General features: G+C 57.0%; 2 protein-coding genes across 2 annotated transcripts in view; both read left to right on the top strand.

The window, feature by feature from the left end:
* The first annotated feature begins 1,676 nt into the window (after positions 1-1,676).
* Positions 1,677-8,995, top strand: KIRREL2 (kirre like nephrin family adhesion molecule 2). The gene is given in 17 exon segments (XM_077773689.1): positions 1,677-1,722; positions 1,725-1,991; positions 1,994-2,092; positions 2,291-2,440; positions 2,984-3,133; positions 3,293-3,453; positions 3,825-3,975; positions 4,245-4,350; positions 4,460-4,608; positions 4,923-5,050; positions 5,142-5,274; positions 5,580-5,680; positions 5,844-6,063; positions 6,552-6,656; positions 6,897-7,000; positions 7,347-7,412; positions 8,595-8,995. Coding segments are annotated over 17 exon segments (2,472 nt in total). The 3' UTR covers positions 8,931-8,995.
* Positions 8,996-9,123: 128 nt separating this feature from the next.
* Positions 9,124-15,089, top strand: part of APLP1 (amyloid beta precursor like protein 1) — an 11,150-nt gene continuing 5,184 nt past the window's right edge. Inside the window, exons 1-9 of the mRNA XM_077773640.1 lie at positions 9,124-9,130; positions 10,523-10,650; positions 11,551-11,694; positions 12,414-12,546; positions 12,759-12,871; positions 13,103-13,236; positions 13,350-13,534; positions 13,997-14,127; positions 14,502-14,576. Coding sequence (XP_077629766.1) covers positions 9,124-9,130; positions 10,523-10,650; positions 11,551-11,694; positions 12,414-12,546; positions 12,759-12,871; positions 13,103-13,236; positions 13,350-13,534; positions 13,997-14,127; positions 14,502-14,576 — 1,050 coding nt within the window. The remainder of the gene's footprint in view (positions 9,131-10,522; positions 10,651-11,550; positions 11,695-12,413; positions 12,547-12,758; positions 12,872-13,102; positions 13,237-13,349; positions 13,535-13,996; positions 14,128-14,501; positions 14,577-15,089) is intronic.

The following is a 15,089-nucleotide window of genomic DNA, read 5'->3' as shown; positions in this document are numbered from 1 at the left end:
TCTTTTGTTTCTCCATCTCTGAGTCCTCCTGTTTGTCACATCTTTGAATTTTATAACCATATGTTGTTTGGTGTACGCGCGTGAGCGCGCACGCACACACACACACACACACACACGGGATAAGCTTCTTCTGTCTGCTTATCTCCTGCAGGAATTGGAACGGCTCGTTTTCTCCCCCCACCCCCACCCCTGCGACTCCCTTCTCTGGTCTTCTTCCAGGAATAAGATGAGGCATCTGGCTTGAGCCCCCACAGCTCCATACTTGATGTTCCCTCTAGTCTTTCTTCTTCCCTCCCATTACTGACCCCTTGCCCTCCCCCACATTCCCTTTCCCAACTGCCCCCCACGCCTCCTGGGGCACTGACTGGATGCAGAGCTGGAGGTTCGGTCTTAGGGGCCTCTCACCAGATGGTGTCCCTCAGGGCCAGGGTGTAAAGCTGTCAGTCGCTGGGACCTTTAATTAGCGTAAACCTTCCATCCTCCACCTTGGCTGTTTTCCTTCTCTGGATGCTCCTGGGACCTCAGGCTCTCCATCTTTCCATGCCTGTGGCCCAAGGGAGCCAGGAAGGGGAAGCGATGTCAGGTGTCTGGAAAAACAGCCTCACTACCTGACTTCCTCCCCAGGACTCAGCAGTCCTGGCTCCAAGCTCATCCTATGTCAAAATCCAGGCACTGGAGTCCCCAAAAGGAAGCCAGTTCAGGCCCCTGGACCTAGAAGTCTCTCAGACTCAGGAGTCCAGGCCTTCAGCTTCTTCTCCCCAAGGACCCAGGAGTTCAGGCCTCCAACCCTCCCCCCTCAACACACACACAGGACTTAGGGCAGATGTTCACCGTCTGTGATTTTCAAATCCTCCTGGGCCTGTGTGGGGGTGGGAGAGATTGGTGGTTAATCCACTGACTCTAAGACTTAAGACCAGATTTTCTGACCCCCCTGTCATCCTCTTCCAACTGCAGCATGCTGCAAGCAGGGGATCTAGTTGAGTCCCCAGCTCCTCAGAAACTGGCAGTTCAGGCCATTAACTTGTCGGTCAAAAGAAGTCTGATCGCCCAGTCTTAGAATTCTGGAGTCCAACCCCCTGCCATGTGAGGACGCCCAAGTCTGAGCTCAGGAACAAGAGAGAACCTGAGTGTAGCCCCCCTCGCCCCCCCCCCCGTTACTACAGGCTCAGGAATGCCACACCCAGGGTCGCAGGCCCCCAGGCCCCACTCAATCGGCTAAGGGACCCGCCCACCTGCCCGGCCAGCTGCGCAGCGCACCGGCCGGCCTGCAGCGTGGGAACGCCCCAGCTGGGCGGCTGGCGGCCGTCAGGACAAGCTGCGCGGTTCCCAGCCTCCCCGCCTGCCCCAGCTCGGGCACCGCCGCCTCCCAGCCGTCGCCCAGCAACCACAGCGGAGTGGGACGAGGGGCTGAGCCCGGACTACGGGGTCTCGGGAAGGGAGGGGCTGGGGGCCTGGATTCCTGGATCCTTGGACGTGCTATGGGTTGCAGCGGTAACAAGGCAGGCGGAGGGATATTTTGAAGAGGGGTTTTGAAACGAGAAGAGCTGGACACCCTCCTCTTCTCAGAGGTCCCNGGAAGCCCCAGGGGCTCCCATTTATAGCTTCGTTTCCACTCAGCGCGGTCCCTCCAGGGACCTGGGCTGAGCAAGTTTCTTCCACTCTCCCCCCGCCCCGCCATGTCCCCCACAAGCCTGCCAGGGTGCAGGTGTCCAACCCAGCCGGGACGCCATCCTTCGACCCAGGTGTTCTGGCTCCCAGACTCCAATTTGGCTGGGGCACCCGCCCGCGGAGAGACCCCGCCCAGCGTGCCCCCATTCATCCAAGTCTCTNACCTGCCTGTGTTTCAGAGTGTTGGAGCCTGCCGCTGAGCAGACAGGGGGAACTCCAGGCCAGAAACGGGGTGGCCTCTAGCCTGGGGCGAAAAGTCGGGCGCAAAGGGAGCTCCGTCCAGGGTCGTGAGAGGTGTGCTATTGAGGAAGAAGTTAGCAGGGAACCCGTGCAACAGCAAGTCTGCGGAATCTTGGGGGACACACACTGGGGATGCTGGTCCCCCTCCTCCTTGTCCTCCTCTTCTGCCTCGGGGGGCATGCAGGTACCTCCAGGGGCGGATGAATTGGCGGGGGGGGGGGGGGGTTGTTTGCCAGCTGCCTCTTTACTGGGGTGGTTGGAACTGGGGGCTCAGACCCCTTGCCTGAGGAGAACTTTGGGAGCCTGGACTCCTGGGTCCCGACTGAGGGAGCTCAGTTCATATCTAAACTCAACCCTACTCCCTTCCCCCCGATTCTCCTAGGCCTGTCGCCCCATTTCCTGAAGCAACCGGATGACTTGGTGGCACTGCTGGGGGATGAGGCCCGGCTGCCCTGCGCCCTGGGCGAATACTGGGGGCTGGTTCAGTGGACTAAGGATGGGCTGGCTCTGGGGGGTGAAAGGGACCTACCAGGTGAGACTGTTCTCTCTGCTCAGGAGGGGTTGGCTCCAGGTGGGGGCGCTGGGCTTGGGCTGTCTCTGAAATTTCTATTTTAGTGTTTTCAAATTTGGGAAATTGATGGGCTCAGATAAACATCTGGGAGAACTGAAGTTTTAGCTTCTTCTTTAGGGGGTAGGAGATTCTTATTTGTATTATAAAATGCTATATAAATGCAGAGAGGCATAGAAAACACAAAAGGAAGACTGGCCAAATAGTTATAGACACTCATGTAACTACTACCCATGGCCCTTGTCAGCTCCCCAGAAGCCTTTCTTATTCCCTTCTCCTACCATAGCCTTCTCCTCACCCCAGAGGTAGTACTAATCTGATTTCTATGGCAATTGTTTTCTTTCTTCTGACTTTCCACCCCCCCCCCCAAGTTTGCCATGACTCTAGATGGGAGAGGGTTGGGGTCTCTCTGGCTCGGCACCCACTTTTGGTGCTGGGATGCCTGGGAAAGGAGGCTGGGACCAGGAACTCAGAATCACGGTTTGACTGCCTCTTCCTTAACTTCAGGGTGGTCCCGCTACTGGATATCAGGGAATGCAGCCAGTGGCCAGCACGACCTTTACATTAGGCCCGTGGAGCTAGAGGATCAAGCATCATATGAATGTCAGGCCACCCAAGCAGGCCTCCGCTCTCGACCAGCCCAACTGCATGTGCTGGGTGAGGACTCAACTCACTTGTACCTGGGAAGCCCAGGGGTATAGCCAGTGCTTAGCTGAGTGTCAGAGTCCAAGGAGCCCACAGGGGTGGGTAGTTAGAGCTGGGAAGAGTGGGGTCTCTGGGCCCAGGATCCAGCTCTGACCCCAATCCACCCCACAGTACCTCCAGAAGCCCCCCAGGTACTGGGCGGGCCCTTTGTGTCTCTAGTTGCTGGAGTTCCTGCAAATCTGACCTGTCGGAGCCGTGGAGATGCCCGCCCCACCCCTGAGCTGCTGTGGTTTCGAAATGGGATCCGTCTGGATGGGACCACCTTCCACCAGGTCAGATGGAAATCCTTGTGCTGTCTTTGCCCATTCAGGGAAATCTGGGGTCCACAGGCTTATCCAGAAGAGAAAAGGCCATGGGAGGGAAGAAGTTCAAGGTTTAGGATCCTTAGTATGTGATTAAGGCTAAGGATTCCAGAGCCAGACGACTCAGGTTCGAATCCTGGCTCAGACACTTGCTAGTTGATTGATCTTGAGTTCAGGTAACTTAACCTCTTTGTCCCTCAGTTTTCTTATCTGTACAATAGGGACAATAATATTCATTTCATAGGGTAATTGTGAGTATTAAAGTGCTCTGAAGTGCCTGATGCATAGTAAACCCAATATAACGGGAAGATGAAATCATTATTATTATTCATAACCTCCAGACCCTGCTGAAGGAAGGAACCACTGGGTCAGTGGAGAGCATCTTATCCTTGACTCCTTCCAGCGTTGATGACGGAGCCACGTTGGTCTGCCGGGCCAGGAGCCAGGCCCTGCCCTCAGGGAAGGATACAGCTATTACACTAAGCCTGCAGTGTGAGTGCAGTTCAAAATTGGCCCTCCAACCCCCAGGTCCTTGGGAAAAGAGGGGGCTGAGGCCTGGACTCCAGGGTTTGAGGAAAGAGGAGGCTGTGGACCTGGGGCCCTGGGGAAATTGGGAACTGGAGTCTTGGACTCTTAGCTCAAAAGGAAGAGGAGAGTGGGGACCCAAACTCCTGGGGTGGAGAGGCTGGGCCCTGGGCTCAGGTGCTCATGGAGGTGTTCCAGGTCCTTGCCCACTGCTAACCATTAACCCACCTCCACAGATCCCCCAGTGGTGACACTGTCTGCAGAGCCACAGAGTGTGCTGGAGGGAGAGAAGGTCACTTTCTTGTGCCAAGCAACAGCCCAACCTCCTGTCACTGGCTATAGGTGAGGTCACCTCTCCTCAGCCCAGAGCAGGGTTTAGGGAGGACTAGGATTGGGACGCAGGTGTGGCTGGGGAGCAGGGACAACATAAGCAGCTTCACTTCCTCTGCAGGTGGGCAAAGGGAGGCTCCCCAGTGCTCGGGGCCCGCGGACCAATGTTGGAGGTTGTAGCAGACGCCTCATTCCTGACTGAACCCGTGTCGTGCGAGGTCAGCAACGCAGTGGGTAGCGCCAACCGCAGCACAGCGCTGGACGTGCAGTGTGAGCGGGGGCGGGGCCCTGGGTGTGGCCAAAGTGGGGCAGAGGGGGGGGCGTGGCTGCGACTGGCTGCGGGAGAAGGTGGGGCCGAATAGGATGTAGGCAGGGATTGGCTGTGCTGGGTCAGTGCCAAGGAGCGGAGCAGGGGCGGAGCGAGGGCGCGGGGCCGGGTCTTGGTAGCACCGCGTGCTAGCTGAGTTATTGTGGACTGGCAGCCTATACTCGGGCCCTTGAAGGTGTCGTTTCTGAGTAGCCGATCCTGGGTCTGATGTTGCATCCCTCCCCGGCCATGTGACGCTTCCTCTCCTCTCCTCCAGTCGGGCCAATTCTGCAGGCGAGGCCGGAGCCCACGTCAGTAGACGTAGGGGAAGACGCTTCCTTCAGCTGTGCCTGGCGCGGGAACCCGCTCCCTCGGGTAACTTGGACCCGCAGCGGGGACGCGCAGGTGAGACCCGATCTAGGGCCTGTGGCCGTGGCTGGCGGTGGCCGGGACTTCCTCTCAAAGTCCTGTCCCTGACGCCCCTACCCTCTCCCAGGTGCTGGGCTCTGGGCCCACGCTGCGCCTTCCGTCGGTGGGGCCCGAGGATGCAGGCGACTACGTGTGCAGAGCCGAGCCAGGGCGCTCTGGCCTGGGGGGCGGCGCTGCGGAGGCTAGGTTGACTGTGAACGGTGAGAAAGTGGCACTTCCTAGAAGACCTGGCAGACCTGGGACGGGACAGAGTGTGGGCAAAGGGGGCCAGCTCTAAACGGAGGTGGGCGTGGCCTTGAGAGGGCGAGCTTTTTGGAACACCGGGCCTGGGGCTTGGAGCCAGACCTAGCGAAGGCGAGCCTCTGAGGGACTCGGAGTTTGTCGAGGGGCGTGGCCTGGTTGATTGGCGTTAGTGAAGAGTGCCAAGACTTGGCCCCGCCTTATTGAGAACTGGCGTTTCTGAGGACAGGGCCTCTATCTGACTGGTCCACTATCTCCGAAACAGCTCCCCCAATTGTGACCGCCCTGCATTCTGCTCCCGCCTTTCTGAGGGGCCCCGCTCGCCTCCAGTGTCTAGTTTTCGCATCTCCAGCCCCAGATGCCGTGGTGAGGAAATGTACCCGCTCTCATGATCAGCCCAGACGTTATCCCTGTCCTCCCAGCCAGACCCCCAAAACTGCTATGATCACCTCTAACTTTTCGACACCCTGCCTGCCCTTCCCTCCCTCTCCAGTCTCCTTAATGACCTCCTTTTTGTGTGTGCCCCCAGGTCTGGTCTTGGGATGAGGGCTTTCTGGCGGCGGGGTCGCAGGGTCGGTTCCTGGTGGAGACATTCCCAGCCTCGGAAAGCCGCGGGGGACAGGGCCCAGCCCTGATCACTGTGCTACACATTTCGGGGACCCAGGAGTCGGACTTTAGCCGGGGTTTCAACTGCAGTGCCAGGAACCGGTTGGGCGAAGGAGGAGCCCTGGTCAGTCTGGGGCGTAGAGGTGAGATCCTGGGCCTGAAGACTCCAGATCTGAGGATCCCCAACCCCCAAAACGCCAGTCTCTAAATCAAAGACCTCCAAATGCGGACACTCTCAAATCTTGAGAACCTCAAAACTACGAGTCCTTTGAATCATGAGACCCTCAAAACAGTAAATTCCTTCAAATACAGAATTCTAAACAGAGAGACCCCTTCACACTTGGGTGTCCCAAAGAAAGGAAGCTCCAAGTATGGAGAATGGCAAAGTTAAAAACCCTTCAAACTCTAGAACTCCCTAGAGCCAGGGAGTTTAAACCTGTGGAACCTCAGACTCATGAGCCCTTCAGCCTAAGGGAGCTAAAGCTAAGGTACCTTCAAACTTGGGCATCACCAAACTTGGGGACTTTGAATCCAGAGACCCCCAATGCAAGCAAGCCCTGAGTCCCTGTTCCTTAGTTCCTCCTGGGTCTCATGCTTGACCTCCTCAGAATACCCCCTCTCCTCCCTATAGACTTGCTGCCCACTGTGCGGATTGTGGCTGGAGCGGCTGCTGCGGCCATGACTCTTCTTATGGTCATCATTGGGGTGGCCCTCTGCTGCTGGCGCCATGGCAAGGGTCAGTGGCTGAGCCCCACCTCAGCACCATCCCCCACCCCCCACCCTCCACTGACCTGGCCTTGACCTGGTCCCAGTTCCACCTCTCTGGCCTCAGGGTCACACTCCTCACCCTCCCAGGTTCTCGTTGGCTCCCAGCCCCCTGACCCAACCCAGTCCTCTCTCTTCCTGCTCTTTGGCCTCTGCAAGCCCTGACCCTGCTCCATCACTTATCTCTGCCTCCTACTGTCCCTGGCCTCAGCCTCTTTCTCCAAGCAAAAGAACCTGGTGCGAATCCCAGGCAGCAGTGATGGCTCCAGTTCCAGAGGCCCCGAAGAGGAGGAGACCGGCAGTGGTGAGGACCGGGTAAGATGCAGGGTCCCCAGACCAGACTCAGCTTCTAGAAGAATTATGAACCCAGTCCCAACTGTTCTCCCAGTCCCACTGAGCCCTCAAATGCAAAGAGGGTCCACATCCCGATAAGTGATCCCGGGTTCACATGTCTCCCAAGTCCAAATATGCTCCTGACCCCGTTATCCCATAGACCAAATATGTCCCCAGGGTCTTTTGCTGTCTTGAGTCCAGACCCCAGCTCCAGGGGCTCTTGGTTCCTCCTGCCTGGCCTCCACTGTCCAGCTGAGAGTTGTTAGGGTCTGGCACTGGGCCAGGAGGATCCTCTGAGTGCTCCCTCTCACTAAGCACCCTACCCCAGGGCCCCATCGTGCACACGGATCACAGTGACCTGGTTCTGGATGAGGAAGGGGCTCTAGAGACCAAGGTAAGTGTTGGGAAGAGGTGGGTTCCTTTCACTGAGTCTCCAGCTCCCTCCCTGCTTGGCCCCCTTCTTTTTCACTCTGTTGCCCCCCAGAGCTAGGACCTAGCCCCCTCCACCCTTTCTTCCTACCTCCTGGGCCACTTCACCCACCTCCATAGCTTGTTTGCTCACCTGCTGATTATGCCCACAAATCTCTCAGCCTTGGCCTGCCTCTCAGAGCCCCACATCAGGGCTCAATCTTCCTGTGCTTTCCCATCCCAGTCCTGCCTCAGGTCTCCTGGATGCCTCTGCCAGTCCCCTTCTACCCAGCTCCTGCACTGGCCTCACTTCTTCCCAAACCTGCCTCTCCTTCAAAGTCCCCTCTTTTGGCCTCCAATGACCTCAGTCCCCAGCCCAGAGCCCTTCTCTGTCCTCTCTGTACCTAGCATATGCTATTCTATTGGCCTGAAACACCACACAACACGACTTTCCTTCCCATACTGCCTAATGCCCTTCATTCCTCTGGTCTCAGCTCAGACATTTCTTGTTCTAGAAAGCCCATGGTTCCCTCCTCACAGCCCTGATCATTCTGTCTGTGTTCCATCTGCCACAACCAGGACCACTCTGCCCTGGATTTCCGTCTCAGCCCTGAAATCCTGTTTGTGCTTCCCCATCAAGCCTTCTCATCTGCCCGTATTTACCTCATTACTCCCCTAACCCCCGTGGACTCTGGTGATTTGCCATTTCCTCTTTGGCCTGGGATCTCCATGAAGGCAGCACCCAGTCTGTCCCCTTGATAGACATGTCCAGCAGCAGCATAAAGCATGACACAGAATCAAGCCTTGGGGCTGGTGGCAGATGAATGGATGAATGAATGAATGAATGAATGAATGAATGAATGTCTTGGTCTTGATCTTTCTGTTCCTGCTGCATCTCCTTCCACACCACCAGCCCTCAGCAGGCCTGTACCCCTCTGTTTCTGCCTTCCTCTGTCCATTTCTTCTGCCTTTTTATCTCTTGTCACTGTTTTTCTGTCCCACTTTGTCTTCCTATTAGTCTGTATGTCTATCTCTCTGACTCTGGGCCTCTGCTTGCTCTTGTCTTTTTGTCTCTTTCTAGGTCTGGCTCTAAGTGTGTCTCTCCATTAGTGACCCTCACCCACTCGTATAGCCTCACATACCTTAACAAATCCCATTTGTCCCTCAGGACCCAACCAATGGTTACTACAAGGTCCGAGGAGTCAGTGTGAGCCTGAGCCTTGGTGAAGGCCCTGGAGGTGGCCTCTTCCTGCCGCCCCCCTCGCCCCTTGGACCTCCAGGGACCCCTACCTTCTATGACTTCAACCCACACCTAGGCATGGTCCCACCCTGCAGACTGTATAGAGCTCGGGCAGGTTATCTCACCACACCCCATCCTCGAGCTTTCACCAGCTACATCAAACCTACATCCGTTGGACCCCCAGATCTGACCCCCAGGACTCCACCCTTCCCATATGCTGCCTTCCCCACACCCAGCCACCCGCGCCTCCAAACTCATGTGTGACAGCTCTCCAAATGAAGTCTTGGAATCTTCAACTTGCCATAATGGATTGTCCTGATTTCTGAGGAACCAGAACAAGATGGTGACCTTACGCTCCAAAATTGAACACTGATGGGGAGAGAAAGATCATTACAATTGTCTGGATCACTGGTGTACAGTCAGCTCAGTCAAACGGGATGCCCCAAGTGGGAGCAAGATGGCCAGTATGACCGACTATTCCCCTGTGTAAAAGAGACTCGAGATGGCAGATGGCTCTTTGTAGAGGGATGGAGACAGGGAGTGATGGGAGTGAGGGATGGAAGTTGTTTCCAGATGAGGAAAGAAGAGATTTCAAGATGACCACCTGTACTGAGAAAAAGGCAACGTAGGACAGATTAAGACGGGAGCCAGACCAGGCCCTGTCCTGTTTCTCCCTGAGGGGCATTTTGCTTGGCCAATAGAAGTGCAGCCAAAATGGCTAATTACTCTCTGGGAACCCAAGTTGGCCACCATCTTGATTCCTTTCAACTTCCTTAAGGCTCCTGGACAAACTGAATCCAAGGAATGAGGATAGGGTGAAAACTGCCACGGGGAGAGGAGAGTAGGGTGGGGTGGGCAGGTGTGGAATCTTGGGATGAGAATATTTATGTTTAATTAAAAAAAAGTCATTAAGTGAATGTATCTTGGGGATTCTCCTAGCGTTATTACCCTGCAGCAAGGAAAGGGACCATTAAATCAGCCCTAAGACCCTACCTCTACCCTATCATCTATCCTAGGCAATGAAGTGGCTGCAGGAACAACCTTGAGCCACCTCTCAGCCCTTTGCTCCTCACTTAGCATTCTAGGGTTTTTTTAAACATACATCTACACAAACATACATGCACAGATGCGCATGTATGAAAGGGCTGCCCCAGCTGGCTTGAGGAAGACAGAATCCTACAGCTATTTAAGGAGACAACGCAGTGAGCCCTGAAGATTAGGCGGGGAGGGAGAGGCTAGGGATGAGAAAATAGAAATGCCATAGTCCTTAAAGCAAGGATAGGGTTGAGACACTTGTCCTGAGGTGTTCGGTACCTGACTCAGGTCATCCTTAAAGAAAGGACCTGAGGCTTTGGCTTATGAGTCCTTGAGCTAGGAATTAAAGGTCCAGACACCTGGGATCCTTGGAAAGCAGAGCAGAAGTCCAAGACCCCTGGTCCTAGGGAGAAAGGGCGGGGGCTTGTTCTCTGGTCCTGAAAAAAAAGGGCCTGCAGCCCAGATTCCTGGATCTGAGGAAGAAGGGCACCGAATCTCAACTGCTGCGTCCTTGATTAGGGAAATTTCAGAGGCCTGTATTCCTGGGACCTCAGGAGAGGAATGAGGAATCTGTTCGGGGATGGGGGAGGTCTCCAATACTGGCATGCCTGGAAGAGAAGGAGGCTGATTTGTGAGTGTCTGGGTCTGAAGTAAGAGAAAGCTGGGGGTGAGAGTCCTGAGGAAGCGCTCAAAACGGCGGAGCCTATGACCCAGACTGCTGGCTAGGCCCTTGCATGGGGTGGGACTCCCGGAATCTCGAGGAGGCGGGGGCCTGGCGCGGGCTCCCACCCGGGGTTCCCGAGCTGCTCCACTCCGCGCAGAGCTGCCACNTCTGGGCCGCCACAGGGGCCCGCCGCCGCTGCCGCTGTTGCTGCCACTATTGCTGCTGCTTCTGCGCGCGCAGCTCGCCAACGGGAGCCTGGCCGGTGGGAGCCCCGGCGCGGCCGAGGTGAGGCCCGGCCGGGTCCTGGGGGATGCGGGAAGGGGCGGGACCGGGCCTTGGACCCGGACGCGGACACGTCCAGGGCAGAAAGCGGTCTTTCCAGACAAGTGGTCGGCCCCCATACGCCCCTAACGGCACTAGGCATTCATGAACCCAGGACTTCAGGCCCCAACTCCCCCATCTTCTGTCCTCTCAGATGCCTCCCGCTCCTAGGTTAGGAACTGGCTTTTCCAGAGCCCCTGGTCCCCAAAGTCCAACCCCCTCAGACCCTCTCGACCTAGGTGAGTCAGCCCCAACCCTTCCCACCTGAACATGGGACCCACCAGACAGTAAGACACCAGGATCCAAGAATCTTGGCCCCTTGCATCCTCTGGACCCATTGGAGGCCCCCGCAGCCTCACAGAACCCAAAAGTCTAGGTCTTCAGCCACCGACCCCGACCCAGAATGTAGCTGTCCAACCCTCAAACGACTTGGTGTCCAGGCCTGCAGGGCCCTGAAGCCAGGCCTTGCCGTCTTTGCACTGGAGAATGGGACCCTGAGCTAGGGATGGTGGGAGGAGGGGCCAGGACGCCAGGGTTCTGGCCTCCTCCCCCGCGATTCAGTTTTAACCCCTTCGGGCTCCAGTGCGGCTGCGCCGGGGTGGGGGCGGAGCCTGTCTCCGCGGCAACAAGGCCGCGAGCCTCTCAGGGGACCTGGGTCGCCATAGCAACGGGAGAGCTGGGGCGCCCCCGCCCTGTGGGAGCTGCTTCCCCGGGAACAGTACCTCTTAGGAGGGGGGTGCGTGGTGCTTGGTGGAGGGGGCTGGTGCTGGGGTTCTGAACTTCCGGGTCCTAAGGAGCAAAGGTCTGGGGGACACACCTACCAGCGTCCAGGGCCCTCTCTGACCCCTCTGACCTGACCCCCAGGCCCCAGGGTCGGCCCAGGTGGCTGGACTATGCGGGCACCTAACCCTTCACCGGGACCTGCGCACCGGCCGCTGGGAACCAGACCAACAGCGCTCACGACGCTGTCTCCGGGACCCGCAACGCGTGCTGGAATACTGCAGACAGGTGGGCGGGACCTGCTGGGAGGGGCGTGGTCAGCAGTCAGCAGTCAACTACTGTCAGGGTAGCCCAAAAGAAGCTAGTCGTGCAAAAGCCAGGCTCCAAGGAGAATGAGGGATCTAAGTAGGCAAGAGAAGCTAAGGGGCGTGGCTGAGAAAAAGGCGATTTTAGGGTAGGGCAGGACCTGTTTTTGAGAAACTAGGTCAGGAAAGGAGAATTGTGCAAAGAGGGCCAGCCAAGGCCTCTATCCAGTGAAGAGACTGAGTTTAGCAATCTGTGGTGGGTGGCTTAAGGAATAGGGGCATCGGTGGACGTGGCCAAAGGAGAGATGGGACTAAGAAAAAAGACCTTTTGGACCTGCGAGAAAGGAGCCCAATGAGAGAGTGGAAAGCTAGGAAGTGTAGCTATGAAAAGGCAATTCTAATTCAGAGAAGGGATGCTTCCTGAGAGGCCAGAGAAAAAGATGAGGCTTAAGGGAGGAGGGGACAGAGGTGACCAGAAGAGAGGTGGGTTTACGGAGATTGAGTTTCTGGGCAGATGGCGGGACTTCTGAGGGAGAGCAACTGGGGACGTGACCAAGGAGCCTGCTGGCCTAGCTACCGAGTCTACGGAGAAGCAGAGCCTAGGCAGATCACTAGAGCCTTGAAAAGGGACTTGGCCAGGGGAGAAGCACAGCTGGCAGGGGGCGAGGCTGTGGGCTGATCGCCCTCACCCGCTGCCCCCAGATGTACCCGGAGCTGCAGATTGCACGTGTGGAACAGGCGATGCAGGCCATCCCCATGGAGCGCTGGTGCGGGGGTGCTCGAGGTGGCCGCTGTGCCCACCCCCACCACCAGGTTGTGCCTTTCCGATGCCTGCGTGAGTCTCAGGCTGGGGGCAGGGAACAGAAGTGGGGGTTTCCCTGGGGTGAGATTCTGGGCCCTGCCTGGTCTCAGGCTCACATTAGGGAGCTGGATGCATGCCTGGGTCCAGAGCGGGGCAGAGAAACCTGAGGATAAAATGTCTGGATTTTGAAGAGGGTGGGGATAGTGTCTGTGGGAAGGCCTCACTCCGGTGCCCCCACTCTGCAGCAGGTGAATTTGTGAGCGAGGCCCTGCTGGTGCCTGAAGGCTGCCGGTTCTTGCATCAGGAGCGCATGGACCAGTGTGAGAGTTCAACCCGGAGGCATCAGGAGGCTCAGGAGGTCAGGACTCTGACCTATCCATTCTCACTCCCTAACCCAGGAGTCCAGTCCCTTAACAACCACCCCCCCATCCCCGAATCTGACTCTGGGCCTCAGCCCCCTCTACCTGCTGGGACAGAATCAGAAACCCAGGCCCCCAGTCCCATCAGCCCTCAAGACCCAGGCATCCAGGCTCCTTCTCTACCCTCTCCCCGCCCACAGTCCTGGCATCTGGGCCTACTCTTCCCGCAGGCATGCAGTTCCCAGGGCCTCATCCTGCACGGCTCGGGCATGCTTTTGCCCTGTGGCACAGATCGGTTCCGAGGTGTGGAGTATGTGTGCTGCCCCCTTCCGGTCACCCCTGATCCATCTGGGACAGCAGCTGGGTGAGTGGGAGGGAGCCCTCCATGCCCATCCTAAGGCTCCTGAGGCAGGAAATGGAAGCCTGGGGGCCTGGGTCGGTCATATTCTCACTGCCTCAAGTCTTCTGTTCCCTCAGTGACCCCTCCACCCGGTCCTGGCCCCTAGGGGGCAGAGTAGAGGGGGGTGAGGACGAGGAAGAAGAGGAATCCTTCCTACAGCCAGTAGACGATTACTTCGTGGAACCCCCACGAGCTGAAGAGGAAGAAGAGGAGGAAAGAGTCCCGCCCTCAAGTTCCCCTAGCCCTGCAGGGGTCAGCAAAGGTGAGACAGTCTCGGAACTCTTAGTTCCCTCTACCCTGGGGGGAGGATGATTTGAGGGAGCCTTGGTGTAGAGACGTTTTTGGGAGGGGCCTGTTGGGGAGAGACCCAACTGGGGGGAATGGAGGGATGGGAGTAACTTTGAGTAAAGAAGAGGTGGAAGGGCTGTCCTGTACAGAATGCAAAGGGTGAGTGAGGGTGGTTTAGGGGTGCCTCAGGGTGGAGGAGCCATCTGGTAGTTCCTAAGGATTATTTTGGGGAAGCTTGAAGGATGGTATAATGGATTTCTAAGCTTCTCAAGAACACGTGCAGTTCAGAACTATAGCTCTCATGATGCCCTGCAGCATCTGTGGTTAAGCAGACACATGGTGGTCTCCAGTGTGCTCTGGGAAATGTAGTTCTCCAGGAAGGGAGGGTAACCTGGAGATGGGCTTCAGACTGATTCCCCGGTTCCTGGCCTTGCAGTGACCACCACCCCAAGGCCCACAGATGGCGTGGACGTGTACTTCGGCATGCCTGGAGAAATCAGCGAGCATGAGGGGTTCCTGCGGGCCAAGATGGACCTGGAGGAACGTAGGATGCGCCAGATTAATGAGGTGATGATACTGGGGCGCCAGGATTTCCCACAACACAGAACTCCCTGAATACCAGGAATTTCCTCAGAGGCACATTGAGACTACTTCCAAAGATGCCCCAAGCCCCCACCAACCCCTAATCCTCAACACTGCCTCTAGGATGACCAGGGATCCTTGACCCACCTGGAATCCCACTGAGATGCCACCAGATTCTATGGAAACTCTGGTGTACTGTATTCTTCCACTTACATTCCTTCAGAGCCTTACCTCTTGTGAACTCAAGAGTAAGTGGGACTCAGGGGATCTGGAGCCTCCAAAGTCTGGAAGAGGGATTGGGGGACTCACTGGGGGGAGCAGGGTGGATTCCAGTATCCTGAAGTTCCTCTTGCCCCTAGGTGATGCGTGAATGGGCCATGGCAGACAACCAGTCCAAGAACCTGCCAAAAGCTGACAGACAGGCCCTGAACGAGGTAGGACACCTTCCGCCGGGTCCTACTTTTGCCTGTCCACTACCTGGGACACACCTGGTCGGGTCTCCGGCCTGGTCCAGGCCTGGTCCCACCTCATCCAGTCTCACCCCTTCCTACTTATATTGGCCTCTCCTGGCCCCGCCCCTCCATTTGACTCCACCTCTCTTGGCCTGTGTCTGACCTGACATCTCCCTCCTCTTCAGACTGGCCTTGTTTTGCCTTGATCCTGACTTGAGCCTTACCTCTCAGGGCAGGCTCTGTGGTCGTCTCCCAAATTGAGCCCCGGCAAGATGCAGCCTGGTCCTTCTCAGCATCCTTGATTCATTCGCATGCCTATTAAGCCCCGTGCCCTGACTCTGAGCCCACCCCTCTAATCTGACTTTCACTCAGTCCCTCCTCAGCAGGCCCAGCCTCATGACTCACTGATCACCTCTGGATGCCCCACCCCCCACCCCTCAGATTAGCCCCATTCCCTGATTCTTAGGTGCTCCTAGGACTCTTGTTCCTGTTTTC

This window comes from Crocuta crocuta, unplaced genomic scaffold (genome assembly GCF_008692635.1).
Source record: "Crocuta crocuta isolate KB4526 unplaced genomic scaffold, BGI_CrCroc_1.0 scaffold267, whole genome shotgun sequence".
Lineage (NCBI taxonomy): Eukaryota > Metazoa > Chordata > Mammalia > Carnivora > Hyaenidae > Crocuta > Crocuta crocuta.
This window is presented reverse-complemented; position numbering and strand designations above follow the sequence as displayed.